The sequence below is a fragment of the Anolis sagrei genome, chromosome X, assembly GCF_037176765.1.
Source record: "Anolis sagrei isolate rAnoSag1 chromosome X, rAnoSag1.mat, whole genome shotgun sequence".
Classification (NCBI taxonomy): Eukaryota; Metazoa; Chordata; class Lepidosauria; order Squamata; family Dactyloidae; genus Anolis; species Anolis sagrei.
In genome coordinates, this window is record NC_090034.1 from 74,671,975 (window position 1) to 74,699,817 (window position 27,843).

Genomic DNA, 27,843 nt, shown 5'->3' on the forward strand with positions numbered 1-27,843 from the left:
TTAAAGTGGAGATAATTGATTTTACTGTTTATGTATGTTTATAGTTTATTTTACGTTCTGGCATTGAATGTTTGCTGTATATATTGTGCTCTGCCCTGAGTCCCCTTCAGGGTGAGAAGGGCGAAATATAAATGTTTTAAATAAATAATATACTTTATTTATATTCCGCTCTATCTCCCCGAGTGGACTCAGGGCGAAGTACAGAACACATATATGGCAAACATTATTATTATTATTATTATTAATAATAATAATAATAACAATAATAATAATAATAATAATAATCTATTTATACCCCGCCACCATCTCCCCAAGGGACTCGGTGCGGCTTACATGAGGCCAAGCCCGCAATACATCAATAATAACAAACAACAATACAAAACAAAATATATCTCATAAACAAAAAATAAGCAATAAACACTGACAATAGCACAACAAACGTTTGAAAAACCTATGGCTGGGCCAAATGTAATAATTAAAATTTTAAAAAATAATGCTGGGTATGAACAGATAAAATATAACTGGGATAGGGTTTTCAGAGAGGTATAGGGGCAATCCTAAGTCAGTAATAAAGTGCATTTGGAGGACATATTGCCGAGAGTTTCCTTATTACATTACATTAAATGCCGTTACACAATTAACAAGGACAGTCACTACGTAAACACAGGTAAAGGCTTTCCGATCTTTTTCCATCTGGAGGCTGTGCTCGACTCCGGCCACAGGGAGGTGCTGTTGCTCCATCTTCCATGGTGAGGAGCTTTGTTGTCCATAGGTGTCCTCCCGATCAAATTGCTAGCATGTCCTTATTGGCACCTTTTATTACCGCCCCGCTTAAAGCGGTACCTATTTACCTACTCACAATTCATTTTCCACCTGCTAGGTGAGCAGGAGCTGGGCTGACAGCAGGAGCTCACCCCGACCCAAACTTAAACTGCCAACCTTTCAATTGGCAAGATTTTCTACATCTAGTGGTTTAACCTGCTGAGCTAAAACCTGGCCTCTTAAAAAATTACATATTTTGAAGACATTGACTCCGCAGTTGCACTAGAGCACCTAGAAAGGGAACATTTTACTTCAATCCCAATTCAAAGTGCTGGCTTTGGCCTATAAAGCCCTAAACGGTTCTGGCCCAACTTACCTGTCCAAACGTATCTCCCCTTACGAACCACTGAGGACTTTAAGATCATCTGGGGAGGCCCTGCTCTCGGTCCCACCTTTGTCACAAGCACGTTTGGCGGGGACGATAGACAGGTCCTTCTCAGTGGTGGCCCCTCGGCTATGGAACACCCTCCCTCTTGACATTTCGGAGGCAAGTTAAAACGTGGCTATTCGAGCAAGCGTTTACAAGTACAGAGTAGCTAATATAGGAAATCAAATGACCTGACAATGGAACTGGACAGTGCTTGAGAATAATGAGACTGATGATGTTGTTTTTATTGCTTTTGTGATGTCTTATCTATATTATGTTTAATGTATACTGATTTGTTGGAAACGCCAATTGAGTCGCCAATTGGCTGAGAAAGGCGGTATACAAATACAATAAATAAATAAACAAAACAATCCAATCTGCAAAAGTCAACCCCGCAAACATTAAAATCTATGAATGGGTCATTCATAGATTTTCAGTCACTTCCTTTTGGGGGGAAAAAACCACTTTTCCCAGGCCTTAAACAACAAAATTCTTACTCAGCTCCTTCTGTTTCTAATGGCTTGTATTGTTTCATTTCCACAGGATCATGCAAAATCCCGGTGAACTGGAATGCTCCTTTCCGACCGAGTAGCCACAAATATCCACTGATCATATTCTCTCATGGCTTAGGAGCAATTCGGTAGGACTTTGCTCCCATTACTTTCCTTGCCAGATAATGTGCCTTTTAAGTCTCTGTGCTGGGATGGGGATGAGTGTCCAGAAGATGAAGAACACAGCAGGTTTCTATGGTTTTCCAGGCTGTATGGCCTTGTTCCAGAAGCATGGCTGACTTCTCTGGTTGAATTAGTCGGCGGTTCCTTTCATGTTCCTTGATTTGTGTTTGGGCACTACGTTTGGTAGTCCCTATGTAGACTTGTCCACAGCTGCATAGTATATGGTAGACTCCCACAGAGGTAGGTGCGGACAAGGCTACATAGTATAGCACCAGATGAACCAACCTGGACATTATTTTATTTATTATGCATTGCTGTGGCCAGTCTTTGTATATGTGTTTTGTATGTTTACATTATGTGTATATGTGTGAGTGTTATACACATATGTGTTATGTGTATATGTGTGTATATATTAGTGTATATGTGTGTTTGCATATATATGTGGTTTTGTGCATGTGTTGTAATGTTTTTTTTTTTGGCTTTTTAAGTCTCTTCTGCTGTGTTTTTATGAGTGATGGTCACTCGTTGGCCTGACAGTTGTATTGTGTCCAAATTTGGTGTCAATTCGCCCAGTGGTTTTTGCGTTATGTTAATCCCACAAACCAACATGCATTTTTTATTTATATAGATTTACTAGCTGTCCCCTGTCTGGTGATCTGGAAAATAAAGTAATGAGAAAGTGTTGGTTTCTAATATATGTAATTTCTTTATTCTTGTGGGTAAACAGTATTTCTTGCCTAGGAATTCCAGGCAAGAAACAATCGGGGCCAGCTAATACCTCCTAACAAAGGATTCCCCAGGCAGGAAGCAGCAATTCAATGCTAATCAAGCTGTCCAATTGCAAAGTTCACACTTGCCTCGAACAGACATGAGTTCTTTCTCCCACCCTGGACATTCCGCAGATATATAAACCTCACTTACTTAGTTTCAAACAGACCTCACAACCTGTGAGGATGCCTGATATAGATGCAAGCGAAAGGTCAGGAGATAATGCTTCTGGAACATGGCCATACAGCTCAGAAAAACTCACAACCCATTGATTTCAGCCATAAAAGCCATCTTGCCAGAAAGCCCAGAACGGTACCAAAATTCTCACTCATTATGCGCAAACACATTTTCCACTTTTCTATGGCTGGTGTGGTATCACATTGGAAAAAAAACAACTTTGCATTTTGGACTTCAGCTCCAAGAATGTCCACCTAGCAGTGGCCTTGCTGACTGAGCATTCTGGGCAACAAAGTCCAAAAAGTGACTTCGCCAAGTAGCAAAAGGAATGGGAGAGAAATGTTGCACTCGAGAAGGCCTTCGAACCACACAAGTGAACTGAGGCAGTTATTTAGCCAGAGTTGCTCAAGTCCCAATAAGTTTTGCAATCATTTTCCTGCCACGTTTGAAGCCTAGATGCCTAACATTCCAGAACAGAGAGTGAGTACGTTTTCTGCATTGAGGGCAACGTTGCAGCCCGTTCTGATAAGAATACAATGCATTGCTTTGTATGGAGTTCAACAAAGAGTCTATTTTTGTCCTGTATAGTCTCCTGATGTTTCACCCACATCTATGGCAGGCATCATCAGAGGTTGTGAGGTCTGCTGGGGCTTATATATCTGTGGAATGATGTCCAGGCTGGGAGAAAGAACTCGTGTCTGTTGGAGGCAATTGGCCGGCTTGATTAATATCAAATGGCCTTGCAGCCTCAAAGCCTGGCTGCTTCCTGCCTGGAGGAATCCTTTGTTGGGAGCTGTTAGCTGGCACTGATTATTTCCTGTCTGGAATTCCTCTGTTTTCTGAGTGTTGTTCTTTATTTCCTGTTCTGATTTTAGAGTTTTTTTAATTAGTGGTAGCCAGATTGTGTTCATTTTCATGGTTTCTTCCTTTCTGTTGAAATAGTCCACGTGCTTGTGGACTTCAGTGGCTTCTCTGGGTAGTCTGACATGGTGGTTGTTGGCGTGGTCCAGCATTTCTGTGTTCTCAAATAACATGCTGTGTCCAGGTGGGTTCATCAAGTCAGCCATAGCATAGGCTATTCAATGGTAATCAAGCCTGGTTACTTCCTGCCTGGAGGAATCCTTTGTTGGGAGGTGTTAGCTGGCCCTGATTATTTCCTGTCTGGAATTCCTCTGATTTCTGAGTGTTGTTCTTTATTTCCTGTTCTGATTTTAGAGTTTTTTAATTAATAGTAGCCAAATTGTGTTCATTTTCATGGTTTCTTCCTTTCTGTTGAAATAGTCCACGTGCTTGTGGATTTCAGTGGCTTCTCTGTGTAGTCTGACATGGTGGTTGTTGACGTGGTCCAGCATTTCTGTGTTCTCAAATAACATGCTGTGTCCAGGTTGGTTCATCAAGTCAGCCATAGCATAGGCTATGCAATGGTAATCAAGCCTGGTTCCTTCCTGCCTGGAGGAATCCTTTGTTGGGAGGTGTTAGCTGGCCCTGATTATTTCCTGTCTGGAATTCCCCTGTTTTCTGAGTGTTGTTCTTTATTTCCTGTTCTGATTTTAGAGTTTTTTTTATTAGTGGTAGCCAGATTGTGTTCATTTTCATGGTTTCTTCCTTTCTGTTGAAATAGCCCACGTGCTTGTGGATTTCAGTGGCTTCTCTGTGTAGTCTAACATGGTGGTTGTTGACGTGGTCCAGCATTTCTGTGTTCTCAAATAACATGCTGTGTCCAGGTTGGTTCATCAAGTCAGCCATAGCATAGGCTATTCAATGCTAATAAAGCTGGCCAATTGTAACATTCACAAACAGACTTGCCTCCAACACGCAAGAGTTCTTTCTCCCACCCTGGACATCATTCCACAGATTTATAAACCTCACTTGCCTAGTTTCCAACAGACCTCACAACCTCTGAGGATGCCTGCCATAGATGTGGATGAATCGTCAGGAGAGAATGCTTCTGGAACATGGCCAGACAGCTCAGAAAAAATTCACAGCAACCCAGTGATTCCAGCCATGAAAGCTTTCAACAATACCTTAATTAGAATTGTTGTCGTTGTTGTTGTGGGCCTTCAAGTCGTTTCAGACTTTGGGCGACCCTAAAGTTTAGGGCACCGGATGGGTCAATGACCTTGGAAGGCTGCATCCGGCCTGCGGGTCTTCGTTTGGGGACCCCTGATGTAGTGAATTGAGCACTGAACTCAAGACTGAACTATAGTAGACAAAACGGGTGGTGCATCATGTAATCATATGTAGGGACTCATATGCAAAAGGTGTCGGAGACAGTTTGGAAAAACAACACTCACTCACTCACACACACACATATACATACACAGGAGGAGAAGGAGAAGGAGAAGGTTTTTTTTTTTTTTTACCCCACCTCCATCTCCCCGGAGGGACTCAGGACCGCTTACATGGGGCCAAACCCAAGGCAAAATAAAATTAAAAGGAAAGCAATAACAAATTAAAACAGCACAAATCAGCATAACAATAATAACAAGCATCAAAAGCAACAGCAGACTCATTTTGGAGGGGGGCGGGAAGAGGACCACTATGCGAGCTGGTAAAAGGATAAGGTGGTTCAATAAGGTGGATAGCAACATATAATAGCAAAGGAAATAGCATGGAAACAGAGCAATTTAACAGGATCGATTCAACTTAAGGATATATAGTAAAGGTAAAGGTTTCCCCCTGACATTAAGTCCAGTCGTGTCCGACTCTGGGGTGTGGTGCTCATCTCCATTTCTAAGCCGAAAAGCCAGCGTTGTCCGTAGAAACCTCCAAGGTCATGTGGCCAGCATGACTGCATGCAGCGCCGTTACCTTCCCACCGGAGCGGTACCTATTGATCTACTCACATTTGCATGTTTTCGAACTGCTAGGTTGGCAGAAGCTGGGGCTGACAGCAGAAGCTCCCCGGATTTGGACCTGCGACTTTTCGGTCAACAAGTTTAGCAGCTCAGTGATTTATCCCACTGCACCACGGGGGCTCCTCTCTCTCTCTCTCTCTCTATATATATATATATATAATATATATATATATATATATTAGCCGTCCCCTGCCACACGTTACTGTGGCTCACTCTGGTCGTCATGGGGGTTATGTGTGGTAGGTTTGGCCCAATTCCATCGTTGGTGAGGTTCAGAATGCTCTGTGATTGTAGGTGAACTACAAATCCCAGGAACTACAACTCCCAAATGTCAAGATTCTATTTTCCCCAAACTCCACCAGTGTTCAGGTTTGGGCATATTGAGTATTCATGTACAGTTTGGTCCAGATCCATTATTGTTTGAGTCCACAGTGACCTCTGGATGTAGGTGAACTACAACTCCAAAACCAAAGGACACTACCCACCCAACCCTTCCAGTATTTTCTGTTGGTCATGGGAGAACGTTTGCCAAGTTTGGTTCAATTCCATTGTTGGTGGGGTTCAGAAAGCTCTTTGATTTTAGGTGAACTATAAATCCCAGCAACTACAACTCCCAAATGACAAAATCAATTTTTCTTGAGTGAAGGGCATACATTGGGTTATTAGGTGTCTTGTGTCCAAATTTGGTGTCAATTCATCCAGTAGTTTTTGAGTTCTGTTAATCCCACAAACGAACATTACATTTTTATTTTTATTTATATAGATATGGATATGGATATGGATATATATAGTAATGTAATATAGGAATTCAGAATCAGGTCATGGTTCAGGTCATGATATAAGTCATTTATTTTCGGAGTCGTCAGTCGAATACACAACTAAACATCCATGTCTTTAATTACATACGGAATGTGAGTAGGGAGGGTGTCAGCCTAATCTCCCTGGGGAGAGAGTTCCAAAGACGTGGGGCCACCACCGAGAATGTCCTTTCTCTCGTCTCCACCAACCGCGCCTGAGATGGGGGTGGGAGCGAGAGAAGAGCATCCCCGGAAGATCTTAAGGACCGTGTGGGCTCGTAGGGAAGGATGCGGTCACGAAGATAGGCAGGTCCTGAACAATTTAGAGCTTTATAGGTAACTAGCTATCCCCTGCCACACGTTGCTGTGGCCCAGTCTCGTGAGTTGGAAAATAAAATAATGAGAAAGTGTTGGTTTCTATATATGTAATATCTTTATGCTAGTGGGTAAACAATATTTCTTGTTTCTTTGTCAGTGTTGATGTGGAGATTGTCTGGTTTGCCTACTGTGGAACATGCAACATAGAATTGTCCTTCTTTAGGGGTCCCTTTCAAATCTATGATACAATATCTATGTGTGTGTGAATCATATGTGTGTGTGTGATATATATATATATATAGAGAGAGAGAGAGAGAGCTGGATGGCTCTTTGTCAGGAGGGCTTTGATTACGTTTTCTTGCCCTGGTGAAGGGAGTTGAACTCAATGGCCTTAAGTATTTACTGTTGGTCTTGGGGGTTCTGTGTAGGAAGTTTGCCCCAATTCTCTCTGTGGGGTTCAGAATGCTCTTTGATTGTAGGTGAACTATAAATCCCAGCAACTACAATTCCCAAATGACAAGGACTATTTCCCCCAGACTCCATCTGTGTTCATATTTGGGCATATGGAGTACTCGTGCCAAGTTTGGTCCAGATCCATCTTTGTTTGAGTCCACAGTGCTCTCTGGATGTAGGTGAACTACAACTCCCAGACTCAAGGTCAATGCACACTAAACCCTTCAAGTATTCTCTGTTTGTCTTTGGAGTTCTGTGCACCAAGATTGATTCAATTCCATCATTGGTGGAGTTCAGAATGCCCTTTGATTGTAGGTTAACTATAAATCCCAGCAACTAAATCCCATGACCTTCTGGCAAGGAAACTAGTCCAATGTGGGCTAGGCAAAACCACGGTGAGGTGGATCTGTAATTGGTTAAATGGACGAACCCAGGGGGTGCTCACCAATGCTTCCTCTTCATCCTGGAAAGAAGTGACGAGCGGAGTGCCATAAGCAGGGTTCCGTCCTGGGCCCGGTCCTGTTCAACATCTTTATTAATGACTTAGATGAAGGGCTAGAAGGCAGGATCATCAAGTTTGCAGACGACACCAAATTGGGAGGAATAGCCAATAGTCCAGAGGACAGGAGCAGGATTCAAAACAATCTTGACAGATTAGAGAGATGGGCCAAAACTAACAAAATGAAGTTCAACAGGGACAAATGCAAGATACTCCACTTTGGCAGGAAAAACAAAATGCAAAGATACATAATGGGGGACAATGCCTGGCTCGAGAGCAGTACGTGTGAAAAAGATCTTGGAGTCCTCGTGGACAACAAGTTAAACATCAGCCAACAATGTGATGTGGCGGCAAAAAAAGCCAATTGGATTTTGGCCTGCATCAATAGGAGCATAGTGTCTAGATCTAAGGAAGTAATGCTACCTCTCTATTCCGCTTTGGTTAGACCACATCTGGAATATTGTGACCAATTCTGGGCACCACAATTCAAGAGAGATATTGACAAGCTGGAATGTGTCCAGAGGAGGGCGACTAAAATGATCAAGGGTCTGGAGAACAAGCCCTATGAGGAACGGCTTAAGGAGCTGGGCATGTTTAGCCTGAAGAAGAGAAGGCTGAGAGGAGATATGATAGCCATGTATAAATATGTGAGAGGAAGCCACAGGGAGGAGGGAGCAAGCTTGTTTTCTGCATCCCTGGAGACTAGGACGCGGAACAATGGCTTCAAACTACAAGAGAGGAGATTTCATCTGAACATGAGGAAGAACTTCCTGACTGTGAGAGCCGTTCAGCAGTGGAACTCTCTGCCCCGGAGTGTGGTGGAGGCTTCTTCTTTGGAAGCTTTTAAGCAGAGCCTGGATGGCCATCTGTCAGGGGTGATTTGAGTGCAATATTCCTGCTTCTGGGCAGGGGGTTGGACTGGATGGCCCATGAGGTCTCTTCCAACTCTTTGATTCTATGAACTACAACTCCTAAATGACAAAATTAAATTTTTTGGGTGATGGTCACTCCTTGGGTTAGTAGGTATTGTGTGGCCAAATTTGACAGCAATTCGTCCAGTGGTTTTTGAGTTATGTTAATCCCACAAACGAACATTACATTTTTATTTATATAGATAACCTGCACCTTGAATTGGGACCGGAAACCTATCGGCAGCCAGTGGAGCTGTTTAAACAGAGGGGTTGACTGCTCCCTGCAACTTGCTCCAGACTCATATACATCTATTAGGCTTCGGCGATCCAGTTCGTTCATTTCGTTATTCGTTATTAATTTGTATTTAAATTAGCTTACGATCCAATATTGAGCCATGCAGGAATAGTGTGAGGAGTAATTAAGAATCGAAACAATTTTTCCAATTTTCGTAATTATTTAGTAATTATTTCCGTATGTCTGGTGCAAGTTTTACAATCTCGCATTTACCCCACTTCCGGTCCCTTTGCTCTGCTGCTTCCCTCCTCTTTCCTCATGCTTCTTCTTGCCTCACTCTGGGCTGCACTGGGCTACCTTCCTTCCTTCCTTCCTTCCTTCCTTCCTTCCTTCCTTCCTTCCAGCTGGCAAATCCCACATTCCCCCCTCCCTCCTCTTTCTCCTGGCATCCTTCTTGCCCAAAATTTCTCATTACTTTATTTTTCATACCCTCACTCTATGCCACAGCAATGCGATGCCAGGTACAGCTAGAATATAATATAATATAATATAATATAATATAATATAATATAATATAATATAATATAATAAAAAATACAATTATATATATATATATATATATATATATATATATATAAAATGTATTATAATATATTATAAATATTATATTATAATATATATATTATATTATATATTATATTACTATATTATTATTATATTATATTATAATTGTATATTATAATATAATATATAATATATAATATTATAATATTATATGTTGTTGTTGTTGTTGTTCATTCGTTCAGTCGTCTCCGACTCTTCGTGACCTCATGGACCAGCCCACACCAGAGCTCCCTGTCGGCCGTCACCACCCCCAGCTCCTTCAAGGTCAGTCCAGTCACTTCAAGGATGCCATCCATCCATCTTGCTCTTGGTCGGCCCCTCTTCCTTTTTCCTTCCACTTTCCCCAGCATAATTGCCTTCTCTAGGCTTTCCTGTCTCCTCATGATGTGTATATAATATAATATAATATAATATAATATAATATAATAATATAATATAATATAATATAATATAATATAATATAATATAATATAATATACAATAATATAATAATATCATATAATATAATATACAATAATATAATATTATAATATTATAATATAATATACAACAATATAATATTATAATATTATAATAATATAATATAATATAGTTGTTGTTAGTTTTATCACACCAACAGTCAACAACAGAGAGAGAGGGAAGCTTCAGAAGTTCCCCCTGTCCCATTTGGAGGTTTTTTTAGCATATTGCGCAATCGCGTCCGCCATTAACGAATCGATTTGTAATTTTACGAAATTTCGTATATTTCAAAAATTTTAAAAGGAAAATTTCGGAATACTTTAAAAAAACGAAACGTAAGGGCCCCCTAAAAACAAAAGGAGTTTAGAACCAAATTTTTCCGTGGTTACCCAAGCCTAACATCTATCTATCTTTATATCTATCTGGAGATCCCAGGCACCCAGTACTAAGGAAGCATTTGGGGGTTATAGCTAACCACTAGCAGGAGTACAGGTTGCTTTGGGTCCATTTTAAGTTTGATCAAACAGATACCTGGAAGGCAAGACATCCCAAAGCCTTTTAGAAGGCTGCTTTGCCACCCAGCCGTCAAATCCTTGTGAGTTCATTACATAAAACCAAAGGATAAATATCCTCCCGAACAGCTTAGTTTATCACAAGACCCAACACATCTTGGATTAGATGTCATGGATTAGACATCATTCTTTGGGATATTTGAGTGCATTTGTTTTTAAAGTGCTGTTACTGCCTGCCAAGATCTTATTGAGGTCATGTTTACAGTACACACTGAGATTATTTTCCCCCCTTTGATATGAGAACCCTCGAGCAAAGCGGAATTTGATGGTTTTGGGGGTGTGTTATGAACCTTTCTCATTCATATATATACTAGCAGTCCCCTGCCACGCGTTGCTGTGGCCCAGTCTAGTGATCTGGAAAATAACGTAATGAGAAAGTGTTGGTTTCTAATATATGTCATGTCTTTAAGCTTGTGGGTAAACAGTATTTCTTGCTGTTTCTTTGCCAGTGTTAATGTGGAGATTGTCTGGTTTGCCTACTCTGAAACATGCAGCAGCATATCATTGTCCTTCTTTAGGAGTCCCTTTCAGATCTTTGATACTGCATCTGTCATATACATATGTGTGTGTGTGTGTGTGTGAATGGCTGGATGGCCCTTTGTCAGGAGTGCTTTGATTATGTTTTCTTGCCCTGGTGAAGGGACTTGGACTGGATGGCCTTAAGGCAGTATTTCTCAACCTGGGAGATCAAGACTCCGGGAAGGGGGGGGGGGTCACCGGGGGGGGGGGTCAGAAGGGTCACCAAAGACCACCGGAAAACACAGTATTTTCTGTTGGTCATGGGGGTTCTGTGTGGGATGTTTGGCCCAATTCCATCGTTGGTGGCGTTTGGAATGCTCCTTGATTGTAGGTGAACTATAAATCCCAGTAACTTCAACTTCCAAATGTCAAGGTCTATTTTCCTCAAACTCCATCTATTTTCATTATTTGGGTGTATTGAATGCATGTGCCAAGTTTGGTCCAGATCCATCATTGTTTGAGTCCTCAGTGCTCTCTGGATGTAGGTGAACTACAACTCCCAAACTCAAGGTCAATGCCCACCAAACCCTTCCAATATTTTCTGTTGGTCATGGGAGTCCTGTGTGCCAAGTTTGGTTCTATTCCATTGTTGATGGAGTTCAGAGTGCTCTTTGATTGTAGGTGAACTATTAATCCCAGCAACTACAATTCCCAAATGACAAAATCATAATTTTTGAGTGATGGTCACTCCTTGTGTTGTGAGACATTTTGTTGCCAAATTTGGTGTGATTTCGTTCGTTGGTTCTTTTGTTTTTAAGGTACTCATTATGCGCAGAGCATTTATATATATATAGATTTAGATGTATAGAGGGGGCATATATAGAGGGGGGATGCACACACACATTGTGTTTGTTGCCACTAATGACCTCAAGGGTGCATTTACATTTTAGATAGAAGAATTGGCACTACTTTAACTGCCATAGCTCATTGCTACAGAGTGATGGGAATTTTTACAAATCTATATAAATAAAAATGTAATGTTCGCTTGTGGGATTAACGGAACTCAGAAACCACTGGACGAATTGACACCAAATTTGGACACAAGACACCTAACAACCCAATGTATGTCCTTCACTCAAAAACATTGATTTTGTCATTTGGGAGTTGTAGTTGCTGGGATTTATAGTTCACCTACAATCAAAGAGCATTCTGAACTCCACCAACGATGGAATTGAACCAAACTTGGCACACAGGCCTCCCATGACCTACGGAAAATACTAGCAGCATTTGGTGGGCATTGACCTTGAGTTTGGGAGTTGTAGTTCACCTACATCCAGAGAGCACTGTGGACTCAAACAATGATGGATCTGGACCAAACTTGGCATGAATATTCCGTATGACCAAATATGAACACAGATGTAATTTGGGGGAAATAGACCTTTGCATTTGGGAGTTGTAGTTACTGGGATTTATAGTTCACCTACAATCAAAGACTATTCTGAATGAACCCCACGAATGACAGAATCGGGACAAACTTCCCACACAGAACCCCCATGTCCAACAGAAAATACTTAAGGCCATCCAGTCCAACTCCCTTCATCAGGGCAAGAACACGTAATCAAAGCCCTCCTGACAGAGAGCCATCCAGCCATAGATATAGATAGATATATATGATTCACACACACACAGATAAAGTATTATAGATTTGAAAGGGACTCCTAAAGATGGACAATTATATGTTGCATGTTCCAGAGTAGGCAAACCCGACAATCTCTACATCAACACTGTCAAAGAAACATCAAGAAATTCTGTTTACCCACAAGCATAAAGACATTACATATATGGGAAACCAGTACTTTCTAATTATTTTCCCTATCACCAGACTGGGCCACAGCAATGTATGTCCACTCATAAAAACACTGAAAACTACAGCGGAACAGACTTAAAAAGCAAAAATAATAAGAAAAAAATACATTACAACACAAAACCACATATACACAAATATATATACACACAAAACACATATACACAGACTGGGCCACAGCAACGCGTGGCAGGGAACAGCTAGTCTATATAAATAAAAATGTAATGTTCGTTTGTGGGATTAACGGAACTCAGAAACCACTGGACGAATTGACACCAAATTTGGACACAAGACTCTAACAACCCAATGTATGTCCTTCACTAAAAAAAAATTGATTTTGTCATTTGGGAGTTGTAGTTGCTGGGATTTATAGTTCACCTACAATCAAAGAGCATTCTGAAGCCCACCAGTGATGGAATTGAACCAAACTTGGCGCACAGTTCTCCCATGACCAACAGAAAATACTGGAAGGGGTTTGGTGGGCAGTGTCCTTTGGTTTTGGAGTTGTAGTTCACCTACATCCAGCGATCACTGTGGACTCAAACAATGATGGATCTGGATCAAACTTGGCACGAATACTCAATATGGCCAAATGTGAACACTAATCGAGTTTGAGGAAAATGGAATCTTGACATTTGGGAATTCTAGTTGCTGGGATTTATAGTTCACCCACAATCACAGAGCATTCTGAACCCCACCAACAATAGAATTGGGCCAAACCTCCCACACAGAACCCCCATGTGGGCCACAGCAACGCGTGGCAGGGGACGGCTAGTAATAATAATAATATACTTTATTTATATTCCGCTATATCTCCCCGAGGGGGCTCAGAGCAGATTACAGAATACATAATTGGCAAACATTCAGTGCCGCTATACAATTAACAAAGACAGACAATACATAGACAGAGGCAAGGCTTCCCTCTTTTTCATTCCCAGCATCTGGAGGCTGTGCTCGACTTGGCCATGGGGAGGTGCTGTTGTCCCGTGGGGAGGAGCCGGTTGTTCCTGCTCAAATTCATAGAATCATAGAGTTGAAAGAGACCTTGTAGGCCATCTAGTCCAACCTCATTATGCCAAGAAACATGAAAATTGCATTCAAAGCACCCCCCAACAGATGGCCATCCAACCTCTGTTTAAAAGCTTCCAAAGAAGGAGCCGCCACCACACTCTGAAGCAGAGAGTTCCACTGCTGAACAGTTCTCCTTACAGTCAGGAAGTTCTTCCTAATGTTCAGGTGGAATCTCCTTTCCTGTAGTTTGAAGCCATCGTTCCATGTCCTAGTTTCCAGGGCAGCAGAAAACAAGCTTTCTCCCTCCTCCCTATAACTTCCCCTCACATATTTATACATGGTCTTCATCATGTCTCCTCTCAGCCTTCTTTTTTCAGGCTAAACATGCCCAGCTCTGGTCATGTTGCCGGCATGGTCTTCAGGAGAGCCTTTTACCTCCCCGTCACAGTGGTACCTATTTATCTACTGCTTCACCAAACTAAAAATCTCAGGATTACACAGCATTGAGCCATAACAATCTTCCAAGTTGCATTAATTCCAATCTACAGTATAGATGCACCCTAAATCATCCCATCCTAAGAGTCTCTTGGCAGGATTTATTCTGAGAAGCTTCGCCATTGCCTTCTTCTCAGATGGAGGAAATCTAACGTGCCCGAAATCACTCTGTAAGTTTCCATAGTATAGCAGATACTTATAAATTGTATGTTTTCAGGTTGTTTCTGATCTAGAGCAACCCTAAGGCAAAGCTATTGCAGGATTTTTTTGGCAAGAGGTTTCCGTTGCCTTCCTCTGAGGTTGAGAGAGTGTGACTGGCCCAAAGTTACTTACCTTATGAACCTGCTAGGTCTGGGGAGGCCCTGCTTTCAATCTCGCCTGCGTCACAAATACATTCAGCAGGGATGAGAGATAGGATCTTCTCAGTGATGGCCCTTCGGCTATGGAACGCCCTTCCTAGGGACATTAGATTGTCCCCCTCCCTCTTAACATTTCGGAAAAGAGTCAAGACTTGGCTATTTGAGCAAGCGTTTGAAAATGCAGTGTAATCGACATAGGAATACGAAACAACTGGATGATGAAATTGGACAATGTTTTTAATCAGGAGACACACATGATTTATGTTTTTATTGCTTTTGTTATGGTTTTATATTATATGTTTAATGTTTTTGAACGTTTTATGGTGTTGTTGGGCATTGGACTATTGCCTCTGTAAACCGCCTTGAGTCGCCTGAGGGCTGAGAAGGACAGTATTACAAATACATTAGATAGATAGATAGATAGATAGATAGATAGATAGTCAGATAGTCTTATGGTTGAGCAGAGATCTTTAGAGGTGGAGTCCAACATTCAATCCACTTCACTGCAAGGGTGATGGGTTGCACTATTTACTCCTCCACTGCAGGCAACTTACTTTCTCCTTTGCTCTTCCATTTCCAGAACGGTGTATTCTGCCATCTGCATTGAAATGGCTTCCCGTGGGTTTTTGGTGATGGCGCTGGAACACAGGTGAGAGGCTGATGGGGATTAGAAGAGAAGATCCTGTTCATACCATATAAAATCCAGATTATCTGTGAACTGGATTATAGGACAGTGTAGACCAGACATGGTACAAACCCACTTCTTCAGATGTAGTGCCGAGTGCTATCAAGACCTCGGGTTATACAGTTTATTGAAGGGAGTGGAATAGTGGGTGAAGGTGGTGGTTAATGCCTCCCTGCGGGAAGGCAAAATTCCAGCCAGCCTAAAAGAGGCTGTAATAAAACCGCTGTTAAAAAAAAAATCACTGCAACCCACTCAGTTGAACAACTTTCAGCCTGTATCCAATCTCCCATTTTTGGACAAAGTCTTTGAACATATGGTGGCCTAGGAACTCTCAAATATTCATGGAGGAAACTAACTATCTGGCTTCGACACAGTCTGGATTCATGCCGGGACATGAAATGCCTTAGTAGGCCTTGGTCGCCTTAGTAGATGATCTACGCCGATAACTGGACAGGCTAAGTGTGTTCCTGTTGGTTCTCTTGGACTTCTCAGTGGCCTTTGATACCGTTGACCATGGTATCCTTCTGGGATGCCTCACAGGAATGCAGCTTGGGGGTACTGTTTTGCAGTGGCTCTGGTCCTTCTTCGAGGATTGTTCCCAGAAGGTGTTGTTGAGGGATAACAGCTTGGCCCCACAGCCTTTGTCTTCAGGGGTCTTGCAGGGCTTAATACTGTCCCTCATGTTGTTTAACATCTTACATGAAGCCGCTGGGAGAGATCATGCAGAGTTTTGGAGTTTGATGTCATCTGTACACAGATGACATAGAATCATAGAATCATAGAATCATAGAATCAAAGAGTTGGAAGAGACCTCATGGGCCATCCAGTCCAACCCCCTGCCAAGAAGCAGGAATATTGCACTCAAATCACCCCTGACAGATGGCCATCCAGCTTCTGTTTAAAAGCTTCCAAAGAAGGAGCCTCCACCACACTCCGGGGCAGAGAGTTCCACTGCTGAACGGCTCTCACAGTCAGGAAGTTCTTCCTAATGTTCAGATGGAATCTCCTCTCTTGTAGTTTGAAGCCATTGTTCCGCGTCCTAGTCTCCAGGGAAGCAGAAAACAAGCTTGCTCCCTCCTCCCTGTGGCTTCCTCTCACATATTTATACATATGACATTCAACTCTACCATTCCTTTCCACCTGCTACTAAGGAGTCCGTTCAGGTCCTGAACCAATGCTTGGCAGCTTTCACAGTCTGGATGAGGGCAAATAAATTGAAATTGAATCCAGACAAGACAGAGGTCCTCCTGGTCAGTTGTAAGGCCAAACAGGGTATAGGCTTACAACCTGTGCTTGACAAGGTTACACTCCCCCAAAGACACAGGTTCGCAGCTTGGGAATTCTGGATTCATCGCTGAGCCTGGAACCCCAGGTTTGGTCGGTGGCCAGGGGAGCTTTTGCACAATTAAAACTTGTGTGCCAGTTGCGCCCGTATCTTGAAAAGCCAGACTTTGCCGTGGTAGACCACACTCTGGTTGCATCCCAAGTAGACTACTGCAATGCACTCTATTTGGGGTTGCATTTGAAGACTGTTCGGAAGCTCCAAATGGTCCAATGGGTCGCCCCCAGATTGCTCACTGGAGCAACCCTTGTTATGTCAGCTCCACTAGCTGCCAGTCTGCTACCGAGCACAATTCAAAGTGTTGGCTTTAGCCTATAAAACCTTAAATGGTTCTTTCCCAGTTTACCTGTCTGTACGTATCTCCTTCTATGAACCATCACGGAGATTAAGATCTTCTGGGGAGGCCCTGCTCTCGGTCCTGCCTCCATCCTCTCGTTGGTGGGGACGAGAGACAGGGCCTTCTCAGTGGTGGCCCCTCATCTATGGAACTCCCTCCCCAGTGATATTCAGTCAGCCCCTTCCCTCCTAGCCTTTAGAAAGAAAGTTAAAACATGGCTATCATACCAAGCCGAATGTATCTCCCCCTATGATCCACCTCGGAGGTTAAGATCGTCGGGTGAGGCCTTGCTCTTGGTCCCACCTCGTCCGCAGGTGCAACTGGTAGGAACAAGTGACAAGGCCTTCTCAGTGGTGGCCCCTCGGCTATGGAACCCCCTCCCCAGTGATACTAGATCAGCCCTTTCCCTTCTGAACTCCAGAAAGAGAGTGAAAACATGTCAATCCTTTGAAGACTAATACAGTGCAATAGATGGATTTGGAATTATATGTAATGGCCTGGACTATGATTGCGGTTAGCATGGTTTATAATAGTAAGTGTAATGTTTTAAATGTTTTAATGTTTTCTAACCTTGATTTTAGATTTTTAATTGAAATGTTTATTTAATTGTATATAGTTTTTAAGGCATTGAATTATTGCCTATGTTGTGAGTCGCTTAGAGTCCCCTTCTAGGCAGGATATAAATATAGTAAGTAAGTGAGTAAATAAATAAATAAATAAATAGAGTGCAAATTGTGTCCCTTGCCCTAAATTTTCAAAGGGAAAAGCAATGAGATAGGAGATGTGCTGTAAAGATCCTTTAAGAATGGAGGGAAAGTGGTGGTTTGCATCTTTCTGGATCCTGCTACATTTTTGTTTATACCTGGGGAAAACATCACTTTTGCACTGCATCTGAAGAAGTGGGTTTATATCCATGAAAGCTCAGGCTAAAATTAAAACCGGTTCGTCTTAAAAGTGGTGCTCCATTTTCTTTCGATTTCTTTCTGATCAACCCCAAAAAGTAACTTTTCCAACTTTTTACTTCCACCCCTGCCTGCATTTGCATCTTTTCCAGGGATCGCTCTGCTTCCGCCACATACTTTTGCAAACTGGATCCTGAATCGCCCGACCTCCCTGGGTCTCAGGTCAATGAAGAATGGCTCTCCTATCGAGGGGTTCCGAAGGACCAGAAGGAATTTCACTTCCGAAACCCGCAGGCATGTCCTGATTTATTTGATTTTGTTAGTGGTCCTTACTCATACCGGAAAAAGAAATAAAATTGAGATAAGGGTACAGTGTGACCCCAATATTCACAGAGAATACATTCCTAGACTTCACTTGCATATGCAAAACTATGGATAATAGTGATCCCTCTTGCAATAAAAGACATTTGACCTAAAATACCATGGAGTCACTTGAAGCACTTCGACCCCTTCAACACTACCATATAATCCAGATTATTAAAGCAGATCATCCACATTATCTGCTTTGAACTGGGTTATATGAGTCTACACTGCCATATAATCCAGTTCAAAGCAGACCAGCCACATTATTGGCTTTGAACTGGATTATATGAGTCTGCACTGAAATATAATCCAGTTCAAAGCAGACTATCCACATTATTGGCTTAGAACTGGGTTATATGAGTCTACACTGCCATATAATCCAGTTCAAAGCAGAGCATCAACATTATTGGCTTTGAACTGGATTATATGAGTCTGCACTGTCATATAATTGAGTTCAAAGCAGATCATCCATATTATCGGCTTTGAACTGGACTATATGAGTCTATGCTGTGATATAATCCAGTTCAAAGCAGACCATCCACATTATTGACTTTGAACTGGATTATAAGAGTGTGCACTGTCATATAATTGAGTTCAAAGCAGATCATCCATATTATCGGCTTTGAACTGGATTATATGAGTCTACACTGCCATATAATCCAGTTCAAAGCAGAGCATCAACATTATTGGCTTTGAACTGGATTATATGAGTCTGCACTGTCATATAATTGAGTTCAAAGCAGATCATCCATATTATCGGCTTTGAACTGGATTATATGACTCTATGCTACGATATAATCCAGTTCAAAGCAGACCATCCACATTATTGGCTTTAAACTGGATTATATGAGTCTGCAATGTCATATAATTCAGTTCAAAGCAGAACTGAATTATATGACAGAACTGAATTATATTCACATTATCGGCTTTGAACTGGATTATATGAGTCTGCATTGCTATATAATCCAGTTCAAAGCAGATCATCCACATTATCCGCTTTGAACTGGATTATATAAGTCTGCACTGCCACATAATCCAGTTCAAAGCAGACCATCCACATTATCGGCTTTGAACTGGGTTATATGAGTCAACACTGCCATATAATCCAGTTCAAAACAGAACATCCAGATTATCTGATTTGAACTGGATTATTTGGAGCCCCCGGTGGCGCAGTGGGTTAAAGCCCTGTGCCGGCAGGACTGAAGACTGACAGGTCACAGGTTCAAATCCGGGGAGAGGCGGATGAGCTCCCTCTAACAGCTCCAGCTCCTCATACGGGGACATGAGAGAAGCTTCCCACAAGGATGATAAAAACATCAAATCATCCGGGCATCCCCTGGGCAACGTCCTTGCAGACGGCCAATTCTCTCACAACAGGAGCGACTCCTGACACGACCAAAAAAAACTGGATTATTTGAGTCCATACTGCCACATAATCCAGTTCAGAGTATATAATCTGGATTATATATGGTAGTGTAGACAGGACCTTAGGCTGGATCTACACTGCCATATAATCCAGTTTTGGAATGCAGGTTACCTGCCTTGAACCGGATTATTTGAGTCTATAATCCAGTTCAAAGCAGTTCATTTGCATTCCAAAACTGGATTATATGGCAGTGTAGATGGGGCCTCGGTTGATCAGTCTGAGAAAACAATTCTCTAGGCATTTATGGAAGCTGGCCATGGAATCGCACTGCAGGGCTTACAGACGCAGTTGAGAGGCATTTGTTTGTAGAGCAGCAGCAGAGGCTGCAAGAAAGCAGAGACACAAATGTACAGGGACGACAGCATTGCTCTTCCATTTCTCTTCCCGCAATGAAAAGCCAGGCTTCACCCTGTTGATTGGGGAATGGAAAATTCACGGCAGGCTTTCTTCCCACTGCAGCTCCATCAGAGAGCAAACGAATGCATCCGGGGACTCAAGCTCTTCCGGAGCATTGATGGCGGCAAGACTCCTGTCAACATCTTGCACACCGACTTTGATCTGTCTGCGCTGAAGGTAAGTGTGCCGAGCACACTCAGTTTCACTTGAAGTGGATCTAGTTTGGAAGAAATCAGATGTTTGCAACACACTGCTTTTAATTTTCATTAATCCGTTTTTTAAAGTCGATCTTCATTGTTTCCATTTTACAGTCATAAGACTGAGGTTGTCTTACTTAGCTTTAGACCCATAGCTCAAATGTGTTCGAACTTTTTGTATTAGTTATCTCTACTGAGCAACCCATTGCAGGGAATTCTTGGTGGTGGCTCTGTTGGGTTTCATCCCTGGACTGAACAAGTCTATTGTGTCATCAAGTTTCCAGACCTCAGTGAGTAGCTAGACTAGAGATAGGATTAGGCCAGTGGTTCCCAATCTGTGGACTGTGGACCACCAGTGCAAGAACTAAAATATGGTCAGTGGCCTCAAGCAGATGGTGACTACTGGATGGCATATGTTCTGTATCAGAAACTAGAACTGATGTAGTCTATCCAATACAATTTTCTGAATTAGAACCCCAAATAACTGTCTGGATGAGGATGAACAAGCTGAAGATTAATCCCGAAAATACAGAGGTCCTTCTGGTCGATCGTAAACCAGATCGGGGTATAGGGTGGCAACCTGTGCTGGACACTCCCCCTGAAGTCACAGGTCCACAGTTTGGGTGTCCTCTTGGACTCATCACTTACGCTTGAGGCTTAGGCGTCGGTGGTGGCCGGGAGGGCTTTTGCACAATTGAGACTCGTGCGCCAACTGCGACCGTACCTCGTGAAGGCTGATCTGACCAGGGTGGTCCATGCCTTGGTCACCTCCAGATTGGACTACTGTAATGCGCTCTACGTGGGGCTGCCCTTGAAAACGGCGTGGAAATTCCAACTACTCCAACGGGCAGTGGCCAGGTTGTTAACTGTGCTCCTTACAGAGAGAGGTCAACCCTCCTGTTTAAGGAGCTCCATTGGCTGCCGTTCATCTTCCGGTCCCAATTCAAGGTGCAGGTGCTTACCTACAAAGCCCTAAACAGTTTTGGACCCGCCTACCTGCGTGACCGCATCTCCATATATGAACCCACATGATCTCTCCGATCATCTGGAGAGGCCCTGCTCACGATTCCACCTGCGTCGCAAGCACGTTTGGTGGGGACGAGGGACAGGGCCTTCTCTGTGGTGGCCCCCCGACTCTGGAACTCTCTCCCCAAAGACATCAGACAAGCCCCAACGTTGGCAGTCTTTAGAAAGAGCTTGAAGACGTGGTTGTTCCAGTGTGCCTTCCCTGAATAGGAAACTCCTAGCATCATGTCCCAAATGCACTTTACTAGAGATTTAAGTCTGCACACTGCACCTATCTCCAAAAAACCTATCCATTTCACCTGTCATGTCCAGCATTTTTTAAATTTTTATCCATTACATTTGGCCCGGCCTCAGTTTTAAATGCGTCATGGTGTTATTGTCTAATGTTTATTGCTATTGTTTTAATGTTATTGTTTTGCTTTATGAGTTTATTTATTGTTGTATTTGTTATACTGTTGTTTTATTGATGTGTTGGCCTTGGCCTCTTGTAAGCCGCATCAAGTCCTTCGGGAGATGTTAGCGGGGTATAAATAAAGTTAATAATAATAATAATAACCAAATTGAATCTAAAATTGACCAAAAACTGATTCGTAGCCCTTTTAGTACTAATGTTGGTCAAAATGGTCCCTGGTCAAAAAAAGGTTGGGAACCACTGGATTAGGCTGAGGGATTCCTCCCCCCACATTCCTATGCATGTTTCCCAAAAGAGTTTTGTCTTTACTCTTCCTCCTTGCCACTATCCTCCCCTTTGATGATGTAGCAATGGAATTCTGTGAAGGAACTTCCTTTTTAAAGGTATTTTATAATAATAATAATAATTATTATTATTATTATTATTATTATTTATTCATATCCCGCTCCATCTCCCCCTGGGGGACTCGGGATGGCTTACATGAGGCCACGCCCATCAATACAATAACAAAATAACACAATATTACTCAAAAAGCATAGCACAACATAACACAAGGCATAACATTCAAAGTGCTGGCGTTGGCCTATAAAGCCCTAAACGGTTCTGGCCCAAGCTACCTATCCGAACGTATCTCCGCCTACGAACCCACCAGGACTTTAAGATCTTCTGGGGAGGCCCTGCTCTCGATCCCACCTGCATCACACGCACAGCTAGCGGGGACGAGGGACAGGGCCTTCTCAGTGGTGGCCCCTCAGCTGTGGAACGCCCTTCCCGTGGACATCAGATCAGCTCCCTCGTTAATGGTGTTTCGAAGGAAACTAAAAACCTGGCTATTTGAACAGGCGTTCGGATAAACAGTGCAATGAATACGATGAATATAGGAAAACGGAATTATGGATGACGAATTGGATCACGATTCTAGTTATGAGACGTTAATGTGTTGTTTATTGATATGTCATTACTCTGTATATTACGCTGTTAACTGTTTTTAAAATTGTATGTTGTTCGGATTGAAGTTTTGCTCTTGTTGTGAACCGCGTTGAGTCGCCTACGGGCTGAGAAACTGCGGTATACAAGCAAAGTAAATAAATAAATAAATAAATAAATAAACAGAACTAAAAAACATAAAATGCAAAACCTAATAATAAGCAAGACAGCAGTATAAAATCAGACGGTAAACACACAGAAATTGCACGTGGCAAGGCCAGTTTTAAGGATAAAATTTGAAAACACTGGGAAATTGGGCAATGGAAATTGTTGGGGAGGGAGATCCGGATTTAGGAAGGAATTAATTGCACGAACCATAAAATAAAGTTCTTCTGAGGTCATTTGTGCAGAATTTGGGAGGGAATATCTTACATTCAATCATTGAAGGCACATTGGAATAACCAGGTTTTCAGATTCCTCCTGAAGATTGCCAGTGTGGGAGCTTTCCTAATGTCTCTGGGGAGTGAATTCCAGAGCCAGGGGGCCACCACAGAGAAGGCCCTTTTATTGCCCTTGGCTGGCCATGTGGCCATTTGCCATTTTTCCCCACTCCTCTGCTGTTTTTTCTATCTATGACAGTGGTTCTCAACCTTCCTAATGCCGTGATCCCTTAATACAGTTCCTCATGTTGTGGTGACCCCCAACCATAACCCTATCATTATGAATCACCATGTAAATAATGATCTGCAGGATGTATTTTCATTCACTGGAGCAAATTTGGCACAAATACCCAATATGCCCAAATCTGAATACTGGTGGGGTTGGCGGGGGGATTGATTTTGTCATTTGGGAGTTGTAGTTGCTGGGATTTATAGTTAACATGTAAACAAAGAGCATTCTGAACCCCACCAACAATGGAATTGAACCAAAGTTTGCACAGAGAACTCCCACGATCAAAAGAAAATACTGGAAGGGTTTGGTGGGCATTGACCTTGAGTTTGGGAGTTGTAGTTTGCCTACATCCAGAGAACACTGTGGGCTCAAACAATGATGGATCTGGACCAAACTTGGTACGGATACTCAATATGCCCAAATGTGAACACTGATGGGGTTTGGGGAAAATAGAGTTTGACATTTGGGAGTTGTAGATACTGGGATTTATAGTTCACCTACAATCAAGGAGTGTTCTGAACCCCACCAATGATAGAATTGGGCCAAACTTCCCACACAGAACCCCATGACCAACAAAAAATACTGTTTTTTCTGATGGTCTTTGGTGACCCCTCTGACACCCCTTTGCGACCCCCTCAGAGGTCCCGACCCCCAGGTTGAGAAACACTGATCTATGAGGATACACATTTTGCCTCTTTCTAGGCAAAATGTAACTGTGTGGACTTTTTCCCCTTTTGCCTCTTAGGAAGATGAGATTTAGTAAACTAGTCAGCTCCAAGACCTTTTCTATCAAGAATGTATTTCTTTTACTTCCATAAATACTTTTGAACCTAAAGTTCTGACTCTGCAATCCTGTCCCATCCTAAGAATAGAAGCTTATCCCAGTTTCACCACATGTAAGTTTACTTCTGTACTCTGCTATATTTATGGTGGAATCAACCCAACTGAGGCTTATTTTTGAGCCTAACAGATCAGATTCCCCAACAGGCCCTTTGATGTCATGGGTGTTGTGTGGAAACATGAAAGTAGGCCATGCCTTGGCCTGTAGCTCACTTGAAGCAAGGGAGAGGGTTTCTATAGAAACAGGGCTGTGAAGGTGAGGGCCAAAGTGAAGGATATGAGGTGAGAGGGAAACCAACTGTCAGATGGAACTTTGCTTGTAACCGTACTGTATGCTTTGAGAAAAAGCCCTTCCAGTCTGTCTGTGGGGTAATTTCTTCTCTAGAAAAGTGCAGGTAGGGACACTTTATGTCAAATGCTCCCTTGGTGACCAATTTGGGCCTTTTCTGTTTTTGGGTTGTTGTAGGTTTTTCCGGGCTATATGGCCATGTTCTGGAGGCAATTTTTCTCCTGACGTTTCACCTGCATCTATGGCAAGCATCCTCAGAGGTAGTGAGGTCTGTTGGAAGTAGCAAAAATGTGTTTATATATCTGTGGAATGACCAGGGTGAGACAAAGGACTTTTGTCTGCTGGGGCTAGATATGAATGTTTCAGCTGATCACCTTGATTAGCATTCAATGGCTTGGAAGTGCCTGGGGGGAATCTTTTGTTGAGAGTGATTTTATATGCCTGTTTGTTTCCCCTCTGTTGTTTTGCTGTTGTGATTTTTGAGTCCTTTAATACTAGTAGCCAGATTTTGTTCATTTTCATGGTTTCTTCCTTTCTGTTGAAATTGTCCACATGCTTGTGGATTTCAGTGGCTTCTTTGTGTAGTCTGACATGGTGGTTGTGAGAGTGGTCCAGCACTTCTGTGTTCTCAAATAATATGCTGCGTCCAGATTGGTTCATCAGGTGCTCTGCTATGGCTGATTTCTCTGGTTTTGCAAATCTATTAATCCAGGTTGTTTTATGCCTGGGAGGCTGTTCTGTTGCCTGGTGTTTTTACCACTTGTGATCCCTGTCCTTTATTTCTTTAGCTTTGTATACCTTGTTCTTTTGAACCCAGTCTCCACTGGGGGATTCTTGGGAGTTGTCGTCCAAAAAGGAACTTGTTCAAATTGTGATTAGACCCCATCAGTTCTCATTTGCTCATTTGATCTTGTATGAATGGGTCCCACCCATTTTCAATGTCAATTCTGGTGACTTTCACATGCAGCTAGTCCTTGTCAAGGAAAGCTAAGTCGATGGGCAGCACAGGGTGTCTTTCAGAAAAACCTGTCCTGCTTTGATGAATGTCTTGCTCTTTGAGATGACTTTGTGAAGTCCCAGAATTGCTGCCATACTGATGTTTGCAAAGATTTGTGCCACACAACGCAGGTGCTCTTGCTCCCTCTCCAAAGGGCAAAAATTAAAACAAATGAGTTTGAATGTCCAGACCCGTATAGTGAGGTCACCAATTCTCTTTCAGCGAGAGAGGCAACTATGTTAGTATATGAGTATGTGATTTTAATTAATGTTATTGTTAATTTTCTATGTATTTGATTTTATGTTGTTGTATTGATATTATGGCATTGAATTATTGCCCATGTATGCCGCCCTGAGTCCCCCCTTGGGGGTGAGAAGGGCGGGGTAGAAGCGATGTAAATAAATAAATAAATAAAATTATGAACTAGCCATCCCCTGCCACATGTTGCTGTGGCCCCATTTGGTAATCTGAAAAATAAAGTAATGAGAAAGTGTTGATTTTTAATATATGTAATTTCTTTATGCTTGTGGGTAAACAGTATTTCTTGCTGTTTCTTTGTAAGTATTGATGTAGACATTGTTTGGTTTGCCTACTCTGGAACATGCAATATATAATTGTCCTTCTTTAGGGGTCCCTTTCAAATCTATGATACTATATCTCTCTGTGTGTGAATCCTATATATATCTATGGCTGGAAGGCTCTTTGTCAGGAGGGCTTTGATTACATTTTCTTGCCCTGGTGAAGGGAGTTGGACTGGATGGCCTTAAGTATTTTCTGTTGGTCATGGGGGTTCTGTGTGGGAAGTTTGCCCCAGTTCTGTTGTTGGTGGGGTTCAGAATGCTCCTTGATTGTAGGTGAACTGTGAATCTCAGTGACTACAACTTCCAAATGTCAAGGTCTATTTCCCCCAAACTCCATCTGTGTTCATATTTGGGCATATTGAGCATTCGTGCCAAGTTTGGTACAGATCCATCATTGTTTGAGTCCACAGTGCTCTCTGGATGTAGGTGAACTACAACTCCCAAACTCAAGGTCAATGGCCATCAAACCCTTGTAGTGTTTTCTATTGGTCAGGGGAGTCCTGTGTGCCAAGTTTGGATCAATTCCATTGTTGGTGAAGTTCAGAATACTCTTTGATTATAAGTGAACTATAAATCTCAGCAACTACAACTCCCAAATGACAAAATCATAATTTTTTTGAGCGATGGTCACTCCTTGTGTTGTGAGACATTTTGTTGCCAAATTTGGTGTGATTTCGTTCATTGGTTCTTTTGTTTTTAAGATACTCATAACGCACAGAACATTTATATATATATAGATTATGGTGCTTCTTGAATTTGGTGGATGCAAACAGGAGTAATGTCATTGTTTTGAATAATCTGCCAGCGCTCATGGATGTCTTCATATGTCTGTGGGATCTTGAAAGCCTAAAAAAACCTAGATATAGGAGAAAACAAATGGGCAGATTTCCCTGTTCCTTTAAAGGCATTCTTTTTTTCATCAAGACTCTCTGTTCATTAAGGGTCCAATATCCTTTTGAGGATAATTTGTCTCTTTGCAGTTAGACCAAGGGCCTAAAGAGCTACATAAAAATGCAAGGCTGGGGTTAAAATTGCTGGAAGAAATATTAACAACCTTAGATATGCAGATGATACCACTTTGATGGCCGAAGGCGAGAAGTTGCTGAAGAGCCTTCTAATCAAGGTGAAAGAAGAAAGCGCAAAAGCTGTGTTGCAGTTAAACATAAAAAAAACCAAGATTCTGTCAACCGGACTGAATGATAACTGGGAAATAGAGGGAGAAAACGTGGAGGCAGTGACAGACTTTGTATTTCTAGGGGTAAAGATTACTGCAGACGCAGACTGCAGCCAGGAAATCAGAAGACCGCTTACTTCTTGGGAGGAGAGCAAGGAGCAATCTTGATAAAATAGTGGAGAGTAGAGACATCACACTGGCAACAGAGATCTGCATAGTTAAAGCAATGGCATTCCCTGTTGTAACCTAGGGATGTGATAGATGGACTATAGGGAAGGCTGAGCGAAGGAAGATAGACGCTTTGGAACTGTGGTTTTGGAGGACTACTGTAATGCGCTCTACGTAGGGCTGCCCTTGAAAACGGCTCGGAAATTCCAACTAGTCCAACGGGCAGCGGCCAGGATGTTAACTGGGGCTCCTTACAGAGAGAGGTCAACCCTCCTGTTTAAGCAGCTCCATTGGCTGCCGTTTATTTTCCGAGCCCAATTCAAGGTGCAGGTGCTTACCTACAAAGCCCTAAACGGTTTGGGACCTGCCTACCTGCGTGACTGCATCT

General features: G+C 42.3%; 1 protein-coding gene across 1 annotated transcript in view; it reads left to right on the forward strand.

The window, feature by feature from the left end:
* The window catches only part of PAFAH2 (platelet activating factor acetylhydrolase 2), a 70,100-nt gene that overhangs the window by 26,556 nt on the left and 15,701 nt on the right, over positions 1 to 27,843 (forward strand). Inside the window, exons 3-6 of the mRNA XM_060784458.2 lie at positions 1,733 to 1,829; positions 15,302 to 15,370; positions 18,140 to 18,281; positions 20,236 to 20,349. Coding sequence (XP_060640441.2) covers positions 1,733 to 1,829; positions 15,302 to 15,370; positions 18,140 to 18,281; positions 20,236 to 20,349 — 422 coding nt within the window. The remainder of the gene's footprint in view (positions 1 to 1,732; positions 1,830 to 15,301; positions 15,371 to 18,139; positions 18,282 to 20,235; positions 20,350 to 27,843) is intronic.